The 13,338-nt window shown below is 47.8% G+C and overlaps 1 protein-coding gene across 1 annotated transcript in view; it reads left to right on the top strand.

Moving 5' to 3' along the window:
* Capn8 (calpain 8) overlaps nt 1-13,338 on the top strand; it is a 73,023-nt gene that overhangs the window by 53,425 nt on the left and 6,260 nt on the right. The window contains exons 12-16 of the mRNA XM_059280317.1: nt 1,023-1,234; nt 2,682-2,718; nt 7,825-7,893; nt 10,187-10,244; nt 11,728-11,792. Of these exons, the coding sequence (XP_059136300.1) occupies nt 1,023-1,234; nt 2,682-2,718; nt 7,825-7,893; nt 10,187-10,244; nt 11,728-11,792 (441 nt within the window). The remainder of the gene's footprint in view (nt 1-1,022; nt 1,235-2,681; nt 2,719-7,824; nt 7,894-10,186; nt 10,245-11,727; nt 11,793-13,338) is intronic.

The following is a 13,338-nucleotide window of genomic DNA, read 5'->3' as shown; positions in this document are numbered from 1 at the left end:
TCCCTCATTTCCATCAGGGAGGCCAAGAATGACATTCAGCTTGTTACACTTAGATGTTGGCTGTGGCCCTGTGGGTGCCCTGGCACGCTTACGTCCAGGGTGGAAACATTTTCAGAGAGAATCCCAAGCATTGTGGATGTCCTAATTGTCACCTGGAAGGATCCCTGAGGAGTTCCAGGGAAATGACAGGGGACAAGGGGGTACTACTTTTGTCCCCTTATCAGCAGCACTGAGATTCAGAGGAGGTCTGGTGACCGTGCATGGACACTGACCACTCCAGGGTGGGTATTTCAGCTCTTGCAGCTTGCCTGCACCTGCCTCTGTCGTGGGCATCATGTAAAGATTGATTGCAAAGACGCAGGGCTCTGGGGAGGCTTAATTACAGCACTAACCGTGTTGGCACCTGTGGGTTCAGAGCACTCGAGGTTAGTAATTAGCCTGTGTCACACACCAGCTGCCTCCTCCCACCCTTCCTCACGGCAGACGCATGGGAGTATCTTACCCTTTCCGAGGAAGAGCCCTGATCCCCAGGAGGCCAGGAGGGACCCAGCACAAGGCCTGGATATCTGCCTTCTCTGTCTCCTTCAGAGCCTGGTCACGCTAGTCGCCTCACAGAGCACATCACTTGAGGACCAGGGTTAAAGTTTCCTTCTTCAGCCCCTGATCTGGACTGTGAGAGTCAATGCTGTTCTCACAGACAGCTGCGGAGTATTGGCTGCTGCCATCGCGAGGAAAGAATTGCAAAGCCTACACCAGACACCCCAAGCTCCACTCTTCATTTAACTGGGGAGACCTAGAAGGCAGAGGGACTGGCCAAGGTCACAGTTAAGGCCACAGCCTCACGGGGCTTGACACTCAGGAGGCACTCCAATCCGCTTAATGCTTGAGACATAGTAAGCTAGCTTGTGACTGGACTGAAAGCCTCCTGATTCTTACACATTAGGGGCAGGGAACAGTCCCTAGTTTGACAGGGTTGGGCTGAACTCCAAGGAGAAACTGACTCTGCCCATTGCTTTGCACAGCGGGAGAGTCACATGGATGCACACTTCGGCCGGGACTTCTTCCTGGGCCGCCAGCCCTCTGCTCACTCCAGCACCTACATGAACCTGCGGGAAGTATCTGGCCGGCTCCGACTGCCCCCAGGACAGTACCTGGTGGTACCATCTACCTTTGAGCCCTTCAAGGATGGCGACTTCTTCTTGAGGGTGTTCTCAGAGAAGAAGGCCAAGGCTCTGTGCGTCTACTTTGTGGGGGGATGTCTTCTGAATTAGGCCACAGGTGGAATGCAGCATCGGGAGGCACCCACTGCTGAGGAACCTGCCCCTGGATCTTGGTTGATGGTTCCAGAGGAAGTTTGACAGCATGACACCTCCCAGGGGCCTTCCCTGGGTGTGCCTCCTGCTGCCTCCACTTTCCTCTGTAGTACTGGGAATTTCCTCATCCAGAAAGGTCAAGGCTGAGGAGAAGGCACCATCAGCAGCCTATTGACTAGCTGCCTACTGCCTGGCAGAGGCTTTTGAGATCTGGGGCAGGGATGTGTACACAGTATACACATCCTCAGTATACATACTATACACATTGCACACAACCTACATACTGTATGTACATTAGACATATATACAACATATGTACCAAATATGTACCATTTGTGCATCCCCCATCTTTATGTACACAGTATAATACCACATACACACTATAGACAAACATATACACATGTACAGCATGCACACCATGTATATCATGTATACACACAACACATGCATCAACTACATGACACAAACATGTAACACACAAAACACACATATATTATACATACCATATCATATAAACATGCCACGTTATATGTTCCCAGAGCCCCTTGGGCAGATAGTGAATCTCCTAAACAATCTTGCTGTGGTGATGAAGGTCCTAGAGACCCTTGGGCAGATCTAGACAATTCTGGACACAATTGGACTGATAATAAAGATCCCAAGGTCCCTGGTACAGATTGAGTAGGTCCCACTGAACCTTTAGAAGACAGAGAAAACTGAAGAGTTTCCTGGAGAGATGTTGATGATCCCACGCCACACACCACATACATGCATAACACACACCATTTACTTCAATACCACATACCACTCAGTATGCACATGTACCACTAATACATAAATCACATACACACACCACGCATACATCACCCATAGAATATTTACAGAGACATCCAGAAATTATATACATATCCCATGATCCACATGCACCATGCACACATACCATACCACAAATCCTCACGCACATCACATACATACTGCACATCCCCCTGCTCTGTACCCACCCTCAAACTTCACATTCTCCGAAAGGCTGGCAGAGGATCTGGCAGTGAGGTTTTCAGAAGAAAGAAGGGTAGCAGCTGGGGTAGATGGGCAGTCTTTCAGAATTCTCCATGCTCAGCACTCTAGAATCCACGGGAGAGCAGAAATCCTTATCGCCGATGAAAACTTCAGGGTGGGTTGTGGGCTGGGGCAGTAAAGGGGAAGGATTCCTTTCAGGGGGTCAGCTCTATAGATTTTTTTTTTTTTTTAGCAAAAACTGAAAAATCCTGGGTGTGAAATCAATTTCCCAGTAGAGGAAGTTGCCTCTGAAAGAACCCAGCCATTGCCTAAACTTCCTTTCTCACGTTTAATTCACTTCTGTCTGAATTTCAGGGAAATGGGGGACGCTGTAGCTGGAAACCCACACGAGGTATGCTGTAGTAGTAGTACTTTCTCGCCGGGACCGCCAGCCCCCAAATAGTGACACGGAGACTTATTGTTAATTGTGAAAGTTCGGCCTTAGCTTACCCTTGCCCCACTAGCCCTTACAACTTAAATCAACCTGTTTCTACTAATCCACGTTCTGCCACGTGGCTCTTTACCTCTCCTCTACTCTGTACGTCCGACTCTATGCGTCTCGCTGGCGTCTTGCCCACGCCCAGATTTAATCCCCCAAGTTCCTTTCTCTCCCGGTTAGTTCTGCCTAACCTCTTCCTGCCTAGCTATTGGCCACTCAGCTCTTTATTGAACCAATCAGAAGGCTCCTTGGCAAAGACACATCTTCACAGTGTACAAAAAGATTACCCCACAACTGTGTGCAATCCTGTTATGCTAAGCTCTCACACTACTGCACAGCAGACATTCAAGTTTCTTATTCATTTAATAGAGTTCTTTATATATTAAGAATGGTAACATTTTATTTCTCTGAGACCTAGTACTATAGTGTCTAAGGAATGATGCCAGAGGCTGTTCACTAGTCTACACACATACACATAGTCACACATGTGCACATGTACCCTCTACATGCAATCACATACATGAATGTGTGTGTGTGTGTGTGTGTGTGTGTGTGTGTGTGTGTGTGTGTGTGTGTAATATCTTTCTGCTCTACGGCACAGGACCCAGGGGTGAGGGAATGTCTTCACATGACACAGGTCCAGCTGTGCCCCTCTGCTGTTCCCCCAAATGGACTGAGTATCTGTATACAGCTGCTACTAAAAGTGCTCTCTAGTGGCTGAGCCTGCCTTTCTGAACAAATGGCAGGGGATGGACGCGTTCTATTATTGGAAATAACCAACCGTGGAAGCTCGTGTTTCTACAGATGAGTGGGGACGTCCCACCTGAGGATCCATCTGCCTGGGGCTTGGGTTTGAGTTTATCTGGCAGGAAATGCCCTGTCATCTGCTCCATCTTCCTGCAGTTAGTCTCCATCCGGTGTGGCTGCTCCCTGGGTCTGCAGTCCGCTTGTTAACTTCCGGCAGCACTAGTTCCATCTTGGGCTCCACTCTTGAGCACTAGCTGCAGGCGGTAGCTCGGGGTCTGCACTCCCAGGCTCTTCTCATTCTCACTGTGGGACAAGGAACGTTAGAGGAGCCACCGTGTGTCAGGGCAGACACCACAGAATCTACAAGTCTGTTTCGGTTTCTGTTAACTGAGCCAGGCTGGCAGCAGCTCAGTCCTGGTCATCACTGCGGCTCCCTGTCTCCATCTCCCGTGGTCTCAGAAGTCTCTTCTGGCCATTGGTCTGCCCTGGCCGTCCTGTGATCTGATCATATGTTCCTTCACAGGTTACAGTTCACAGGCTGCTGCATTTGCTGCAGCTTGGTAAAGCGCAAGCCTTCAGGCAGAGAGCCTTCTGTGGTCTCCAGAGCATGATGATGGAACCATATGAGGGATTCTGGGATTCCAAGGCCTGGGACTTCCAGCATATTCTGCTCCACAGAAACTTTCATTCTCTTTCTCTCTGAGTCCACCTCTGTCCCAGCATATACAAACCACACCACACACACCAAACTTTATACACATACCATACACACAAACTCACCATACTCCACCACATCCCCCCCATAAAACGTACCACACATGCTACTATACACACACCACATACATCACAGATGCACACTATATACCACAAAATCACTACATACACATACCACACATTCATACTATACATCACATACACCACATACATGTACCACACATGCATACTATATCCACACTACACACACATCACACATACATACTAGATACCACATATACCTATCAAAAAATATCACACATGTATACTCACACCTACCACACAGACTGCATGTTTTCACATACACACACCATATATGTATATATACACTCCATCATAACACTATACATATGTGCATGTCTAATGCACACATAGCCAGACTTATGCCACATACACACTACTCACATGTATTTGTACATGCCACACCCACACACAGCACACCATAACCTCATGTGTGCACAGCACACACACTTCAGTAGTAACGTCTTTGTTGAACTCAGGACTACACAGGAGTTAGGAAGGCCTTGGCCTTCTGGAACTCCTGTGTCCTCACCTCCAACTCACGGACAGTTAGAAATTCAAAGGGCCTGGCTGCCTTGCCTGGAGTGAGGGAGATTCTCGAGGTGAACCAGCCACTCTCGGGGTTCAGCTGTGTGCCTTAGAGCAGAGCTGCTAAGATGACATCAGCCCAGTGTAGTCACAAGACTCCTTCCTTGCCTTTGTTAGGCTACCACATCATTGCCATTCTACACACATTCTCCCCGGGGAGTAGACACACAGAGATAAGAGCACAACGTGTTCGCCACTCACTGTGTTCACTCACAGACCCGGGGCAGTCTCCAAGATGCTCGAGGTAAATGGATGAACACTTTTGGGGTCCTTTGCCATTATGTAAACACAGCCTCCCATTCCTTGGGTCCCAGCATTCCCACATCCTGTGGATGGTTCTCTTTGTTGGCGGACTGTCTGATACAGACAGCGTCTGTTCGTATGCGCACACTGGATTGTTATGTATGTGCCTGAGACATGGTCTTGCTATGTAGCACAGGCTGGCCCTGAGCTCCCTTCCTCTTGACTTTGTCTCACATGGGCTGGGATTCAAGGGTGTACTACCTCACTTGGATCTGCCCTTTAAAATGCAATTTCATATCTTTTCTCCCCAGAATTGTAGAATATTATGCTCCATCTAGAATTTATGGGCTTGTCACTAGACTTTAAAGTGCATGACATGAACAATGTAACGACTTTCTCTCCTGAAAAACCACTTGAAATTGTATGTGTGAAACTATCTTTTTTTTTTCCTTTTAAAGAGCCCATGAATGGCTTTGGGTTTGTGCATCTTGTGTGTGATGGTAGCATCAGTAGCCTTGTGGTAGAGCCCTGGGGGCTGAGAGTAGGATGGAGGAGACAGGAAGTCTCATGGCCTATCAGAATGGGCATTTTCTTCCTGTACAAATCTCCAAGTCATGGTTTGGTAACTCATTCAGCAGTCTCTGGTTGTCACACTAGAGGATGGTAGAGAAGGACATTTGAATCTTGGCTCCATCATGCATTAGCTGGGTGATCTTGGCCCCTGCGACTTAACTGTTAGTTTTTCTGTTTTAATTCTATATTCTTTAGCAATGTATTTAGATTATACCCACCCCAATTCTCCTCTCCAGTCCCCCAACTTCATCTTTATTTCTTTATCCCCATTCTCCTCCTTCACAACCCGCTGAGTACAATTAGTGCTGCCCGGAAGTGGGAGCAGAGGCATTCATTGGGGCATGGACAGTCTACCAGGGCCCATTGGCTGAAGAAAACTGACTGACCTTCCCTTCATCAGCATCCATCATTAGCGTGAGACCCACTAGGGTCTCATGTACCTCTCACCTACCCATTGGCATGCTGACTGGTTCCATCTTGTGTAGGTGTGTATAGGTAAGACACAACTACTGTGAGTTCATGAATGTATCAGCCTTCTCATGTCTAGAAGACATCACTTTGGGGCAGTCCTCCCCAACCTCTGGCTCTTGTTATCTTTCTGTGATGTTACTTAGCTCTCTACACCCCGTTTTCCCCGTATGTGAAAAGTGTATAGTAATGAGACAACCTTACAGTGTGGTCACACTAAGCCACAGGCAGTAAGCAGGGACAACACCATTCCCACCACTGTAATTAACGATTACAGCATTGTTAAGCTATCCTGGGCTTTGTGTACTTGCCCTAGGGATGGCTTTGGAAAATCAACCTGGTTTCTGGAAGCTCTTCAGGCTCTCTGGGAAGCTTTGTCCTTTCCATTCTGTCTGGTGATGACAGTCAGGGATGATTTTGAAAGCATTTGGTAAACGGCATTCATAGAATGGTTTGTAATTTTTAAAAGACTGACACACTAGCTCTCATTTGATTTTCAGAATGACACTATGAAACAGTCCCAGGTAATTTAATATTTGCATTAGGAAGAGGATGCTCCCAGAAGCGGCCTGTCTGTACTTCAGCTCTTGGTCTTCTGGCTTCCGGTTCCGTTGTCTCTACTAGGTTGTGGTCTTAACTACATTTTAGCCTTTTCTTTTTTCTTTGATTCTGCAAAAGCTAGGAAAACACATATACACAGTCTCATAGTTTTCATAGGATTTCTGGAGCTCAGATTCCTATGAGGTTGTTGGCAAAATCCTTAGACATTTTCCAGACCCAGCCTGAGATGTCGATGTGTCTTTTTTTTTGTTGTGATTCAGGGTTGAAACCCAAAATTCAAGGTCTAGGAGTCTGGAGAGATGGTTCATCAGTTAAGAGTGTATACTCCTCTTGCAGAGGACCCAAGTGTGGTTCCGGGGACCCATGTAGGGTAACTTACAACTGCTATAACTCCAGCTCCTGGGGATCTCATGCCTCTGGCCTCTCTGGGCACCTGTGCTCAAATGCACATACCCTCTCCCCACACATATAGATAGTTAACATTAAAATAAGTCTTAAAGGAAGAAATTCAGGGCTTGTAGACTCTGGGACGATCTATGGATCATGCATGGCAGCCTGCTGGACTGCTAGTCCTCTGGATGATTCCCTTCCTTACCACCCGTATTCATTACTTATCTGTAGCTTTAATACGACACTGTGCCCAAGGCAACTTATGTAAGAATTTATCTGGGCTTATGGTTCCAGAGGGATGGGAGTCCGTCACGGCAGGGAGGCACAGCAGTGAACAGCAGCCAGGAGTAGGAAGCTGAGAGCTCACGTCTCCAAATGCAAGCCAAAGCAGAGAGGGCAACCCGCAAGCAGAATGAGGCTTTTAGTCCCAAAGCCTACCTCCAGAGACAAACTCCCTCCAGCAAGGCCACACCTCCTAAGCCTCCCCTGCGGCCAACTAGGAAACAGAGTTCAAATGCCTGAGACTGTGAGGGACATTCTTCATACCACCGTAGGTCCCTACTCAGCCCGAAATCTGGCCCAGTACACTCTCACATAGATGCTAACGGGTTGCTTGGGAGTCTGCATGTTTCACTCCACAGTTCCTGTTTTAACTTTGACTGTCCTCCTTTCCAGCCACTTCCACGTGACACGGATGGAGAAGATGAGCCTTTCCGGAGCCTGTTTGAGGAGTTTGCAGGCCAGGTGAGCGGAGGGCAGGTGCCTGGCGTGCTGGGCAGCAGCAGGCTCAGGTCACGCTCGTCTGCACTCCCTCGGGTCTGTAGGAGTGCAGAGGGCGAAGGCGCAAACTCTGGGTCTCCAGCCTGTGCCTTTCATTTGCCACTTCATCCTGTCTGAAGCCAGCAGGCTTTTCCTGTGTTTTGGGGAGAGAGAGAGAGAGAGAGAGAGAGAGAGAGAGAGAGAGAGAGAGAGAGAAACTATTGTCCAGAGGCCACTTTTCTTCCTGCGTTGACTGACTTGAGAAAATAGAAAAGCCTAATATCCGGGTCTCGCCAAAAGCCTTTCAGTTTGTAAATTGGTCCTGTCAGATGGGGCCTCTGACTAGAAAGCCGGGGCAGTGTGACCTCTTTAAATCAATAGCCTTCAGAGGTGGAATTGCCCAGCCTCAGCAGCAGGCCACTCAGTTAACCTGCCCTGGGAATAGAGACTCAGCCCGGCCCACTGGAGACCAGCGGTGCTGTGGAATATAAGTCTGTCTCTGGTGTGTGTACGAATGTGATCATGATCAGGGTATGCACGGCTGTGCACGCACCCCCCCCTCCATTTCTTCTCCCCCTGCTCTGCAGTCCAGGGTTCATTTTGATCCCAGTCATTCAGCAGTCATAAGTTTGAGCTTACCTGAGACCCAGTGTGGCCTCACTGGCCTCATAGAAATTGAGGATCCTTAATGGGTCATGAAGTGCTAAGAAGACCCTGAGAAGGGAAGAGTCCTACTTCCTACTTCACCCTCACCTCCAACCCCAGTGAAGCTCCAAGAGACTTTCTGGACTTAAAAATGGTGCAGTGGTCTGTCATCCTAGGTATTTGGGAGTCCGAGGCTGGAAGCTTGCATGAGCTGGGAGTTTGAGGACAGCTTGGAATATGTGGTGAATCTTCTGTTGGGGTGTGTGTGTGGGGGACAAGGGAGGAATGGAAAAACACAAGATATACCAGAAACCTTTGCGACAAAGGGAAGCAACCCTGCAAGCAACCCCTCTGTGTAGCCATTGACAAGCACTCCCACAGAACACATCACTTTGCTTTATGCTGATGCTCAGGCCAGTATTTTTTCCCAGCAGAGGCTTGTTTCCTCAGCTGCCAAGGGGCCATGTTTTATTTAGCACATCCAAAACACCAGAGGGAAAAAAAACCTCCATTGTTTGTAGATCTCTTCCTTAGTTTGTCTTAGTTTCTCTCTGGTTGAGGGGTGATGGAGAGGGGACACGGGGCACTGTCCCCTCCACTGCTGGTAAAGTGACAGAAGGTTAAGGTGGTCCAGGGTCACAAGAACTCATGAAGGTCACATCCAAGGTCCAGTATGGACTCTGAGCATCCCATTTCTTTCATGGTAGGTGAATGAGATTTTCTCTTCAGAGGTTTTCCAGAGGGGTCTCTGGTGTTATGATAGAACTAACCACCCTATGCCCCGGGGAGACCATCCAGAGACATTGCTCTGGGCAGTTTTGGTCTCACCTTTCCAATGCTAAGACCTGGCTGGGGCACTGCAGGAGGACCAGAGTGACTGGGCTAAGGTCACAGTGTGAAAAATGGGCAGAGTCTAGATTGGAACCCAGCTTACAGCCCACTCCTTCTACTGTGCCCCCTGACCCTCACCCTGTGTGAGGCTTATCTTCTATTGGATGTTAAGACATGCATCTCTCTGGCTCAATGTTCACACCAAATATACATGGGCTGCTTCATTCCCTGAATCCAAATTCCAGCCTGAAATGTGTTCCTGCATGGAATAGCAGCCCCCACAGGTGGGAAATCTGGCCAAGACTTGGTGCTTGTGAGCCCCAAGCCATTACAGTACAATGATACATGCTGCTGCATGTGTGTGCAGTGATTAGCAGTTTCTACAGTCATGGCTCTTTAACTGTAGCATGGATGCAGCTTTTTAAAGATTTAATGATGCCGCAGATAGGGCATGTGGTACATCAGTGCTAGTTCCCACTGTCACTACTTGTCACGCTCTGTTCTCTGACTAAGCAAGTCCCATGAAGCACAGCGAGAGGCTGGGCTGGCAGCCTCTGTGGAGCTAGGCACCAAGTGTGTGCCATTGACATCTCTCCCTCTTCCCTATTAACTCTTCTGTGCTCTTCCAGGCTGTTGGACCCCAGAGGAAATGGGAAGGCTGAATTTCTAAAAATATCACATGCTTTGAAAAACCAAAGGGCTGGTAGACCTGGAGTCTGATCGGGGAGGGAGCGCTACATTAATTGGATGCCATGAAATAACTGGTTGGGTCTGACACAATTCATATTTGGGCTCTTTGTAGGATTCTGAGATCAGTGCTAATCAACTCAAGAGGGCCCTGAATGGAATGTTTTCTACACGTGAGTTCTCCCCTGGGTCCTATCAAAAAGTCCATGGGCATCCAAGAGAGGTGCCAGGTGGGGCTGAGAGAGGGGGTAGACAGAGATTGGCCAGAAGTACCCCAGGCAGAGGGGAGGGAGTTCAGGCTGCCTCCGACCTTAGAGATCCTGATTCTGTCTGGTGAGGCAGTATCTGGCCTGTAGGAGAGGCTGGGCAGGAGGTGGCATTGGGAGAGGTGAGACTCACTGGTAAGTACCCAGACTCTGCAGGACCAAGAATCTTGACATCAAATGCAATTATCTGTTAAGTCCTGAGAGCAAGGAAGCTGGGCTGTGTTTGATTTATGTGACACTTTCCTACAAAATTAATGTTGCCTGAAGATCCTTTACCGAGCTTCTTTGGGGAAGTAGGTGGGAGGGGTGATTCTGACTGTTCTTGCCTATATTCAGTTGCTCAAAGTTTCAGATTTTGCTAGCCTTGGGGACCGCCCAAGTGTCCAACTGTTCCCTACGGAGGGTACGGCACCCTATTTCAAGCCTCAGTGCCGTTGGGGCCAGCATGGAACCAGCCACTTTCTGTTCTGGTCCAGGCATGGCCAGGATTAAGTTGTTCAACTGCTTGGGTGATGGGCTCTCATGCTAGCCTAGTGACAGACAGGGGCCTGAGCAGTGTCCTGGGGCTCAGCTAGCTTAGCATAGCCCTTCTGCTCTCTGCTCTGCTCTTGTGACATTTAAAGGATGCACGCTCTATGTCTCAGAGCAGAGAGGAAGAGGGGACTGCAAGGTCTTTAGCACCCAGGTGAAGGTGGAGGGCAGGGATGTCTGGAGCTCCAGAGAGATGCCTGTGACTTAACAGTGATAGCTTCACTGAGCCACTGTGTGTTGTGACTGTGGAGCCAGGTGGCCGATGTTTAAAACCCAGCTCTGTTCCCTACAGGTCAATGACTTTGAGCAAACTGTAGAAGCTCCCTGGGCTTCAGGGTCCCTGTTTATAAAATGAAGATGATGATAACATCTGCCAAGCAGGATTATTCTCAAGAGTAGATCATATAGTGACAGGGAGAGCCAAGGAGGGGCTGATGTGGGGATGGAGAGTAGGTGGGCTCACACCAATATCCTGGTAACAAAGCAGAGCTGTTCTAGTAAGAACTTAACACGCTTCACTTTTTGTACCACAATGCTCAACCAGTTCTTGGTGGCAAATAGCATCATTATCACCATTGTATTTCCATTTGATGAAATAGGAAGTGAAACTAAAGCTTACAAACATAACTCTGTGGCTAGCAAGGCTGAGGCTCAGAGGATGGAGCACAGTGCCAGTGCTGGCCAGCACTGATTCCTAGGGTACCAGGAGGCTGGTGGTATCTGTCCTCAGTCTCCCATGATGCTCTCACCTTTTCCATTGAAACTGTACTCTCTGATGGTCTCCTACTGTCTAGATCATTTATTTTCCCTGTCTTCAAACAACCCTGACTCCCACCTTCTTTTCTTTTTAAATATTTAGGAACAGACATGAAATTTGATGGATTCAACATCAACACTTGCAGAGAAATGATCAGCCTGCTGGATGTATCCTTTAAATGTCACATTTTTTTTTTCTGTTTTAAAGACTGCTCTACCTTCTCTGAGTAAGGAGGGAGAGGAGAGAAACTGAGAAAGGAAACACATTTACTGATCATGTCAGGAATTGTGTTTGAGCTTTAAAAAAAATGCATCGTTTTGTAGATTGTCTTTACCACACTCGAGGCTATCTCCCAGTTATTAGTAAAAAACCAAGATATTCCATAGTTGAGTACCAAGCCTAAAATTATGGAACTTAGAGACAGCAAATGGAGGTATGTGCCTCCTTCTTCCTCCACACTGTGCTGATATCAGTGCCCCCACCTGCTGAAATTCATCCAACTCTCCATCCTCACCCAAACCCCTCCTCGGCTCTCCCCATCACTGTATAATCTTTGTTTCAGACTCTCAATATGGCCTTTGGATATCCACTACCAATAGTTTAGGATTACGGTACCAGATAAAACCTATTTGCTCTCTCTGATCTAATCTCCTATTGAAGCACAGTCTTTGCAGTGTTTGCCAGAACGCTATTTCACAAGACCTTAAACTGTGGCTTATAAATAATAGACATGTCTTACAGTTTGAGGTGTCGGGAAATCTAGGATCAAGATGTGGCAGCGGAGGGCTTGTCTCCTGGTTCCTGGCTGTAGCTTCACAAGGTGGAAGGGGATTTCTCTGGAATTACCTTTTATAGAAGCACAACTGCATTCATGAAGGGTTCCCCTCTGGGACCCAATTACTTCCCAGAGGTCCCGTTTCCTGATACCCTCATGCTGGGCTTAAATGTCAACACATGAATTTGGGGGACATGACTAATCTATTATAATAGGTAGGAGTTTTCATGATGAATAGAGAAAAGGCATTCTACACGTCAGGGAAGTTCTATAGGAAGGTGCAGGGCACTGATGGCTCAACAGCATTTCCTTAAGCTTTGCCTGGAACACGTCCAGGTGAATTTGCCACTTACTGGTGGTGAAGGTGAATCCTTTAGCCTAAGGAGGCTCTCTTCAGTTCTTAGGGCCTCATTCATGATGAGATCTGACAACTTACTACAGGATCCCTTTACCAGCCCCAGAGAGGACAGGAAGAGTGACTTTCCTTTGCACAGGGCAGAGTTTGTGCAGAGTCATAGTAGTGGAGTGTGTGCCAATCTCTGCCCAAGTCATCACTGATGGATAGGTGGCCCTGTCTGGAGTCCCAAGTGGCCAATAGCTGAATAGTGCTGAAGCCCTTCTGTCCTTGTGTCCTTCCATTGGGGAGTGTGGTTAATAGTTCAACCTGTGGTCACAGAAAACTGTTTGGTTCATTTTGCTGTGATGAGGTCCTTCCTTGGTTTCAGAATTATTCTTATCAAAATTTTCTGTTGATTCCAATTCAGATTCGGATTTTGTTGTAGTTACCTGCCCATGTTCCCAATGGCACCATATCTCTTATGGCTGCAGAGGATGCTGACTTAGTGACTCTGTCTTCTTCTGAAGTCTTTGCTCCAGTATGGTATAGCACTTGAATCTCCATGCACAGTGAAAATGCCCGTGCAGATTTAGAAAGATGA

Source organism: Peromyscus eremicus, chromosome 15 (genome assembly GCF_949786415.1).
Source record: "Peromyscus eremicus chromosome 15, PerEre_H2_v1, whole genome shotgun sequence".
Classification (NCBI taxonomy): Eukaryota; Metazoa; Chordata; class Mammalia; order Rodentia; family Cricetidae; genus Peromyscus; species Peromyscus eremicus.
This window is presented reverse-complemented; position numbering and strand designations above follow the sequence as displayed.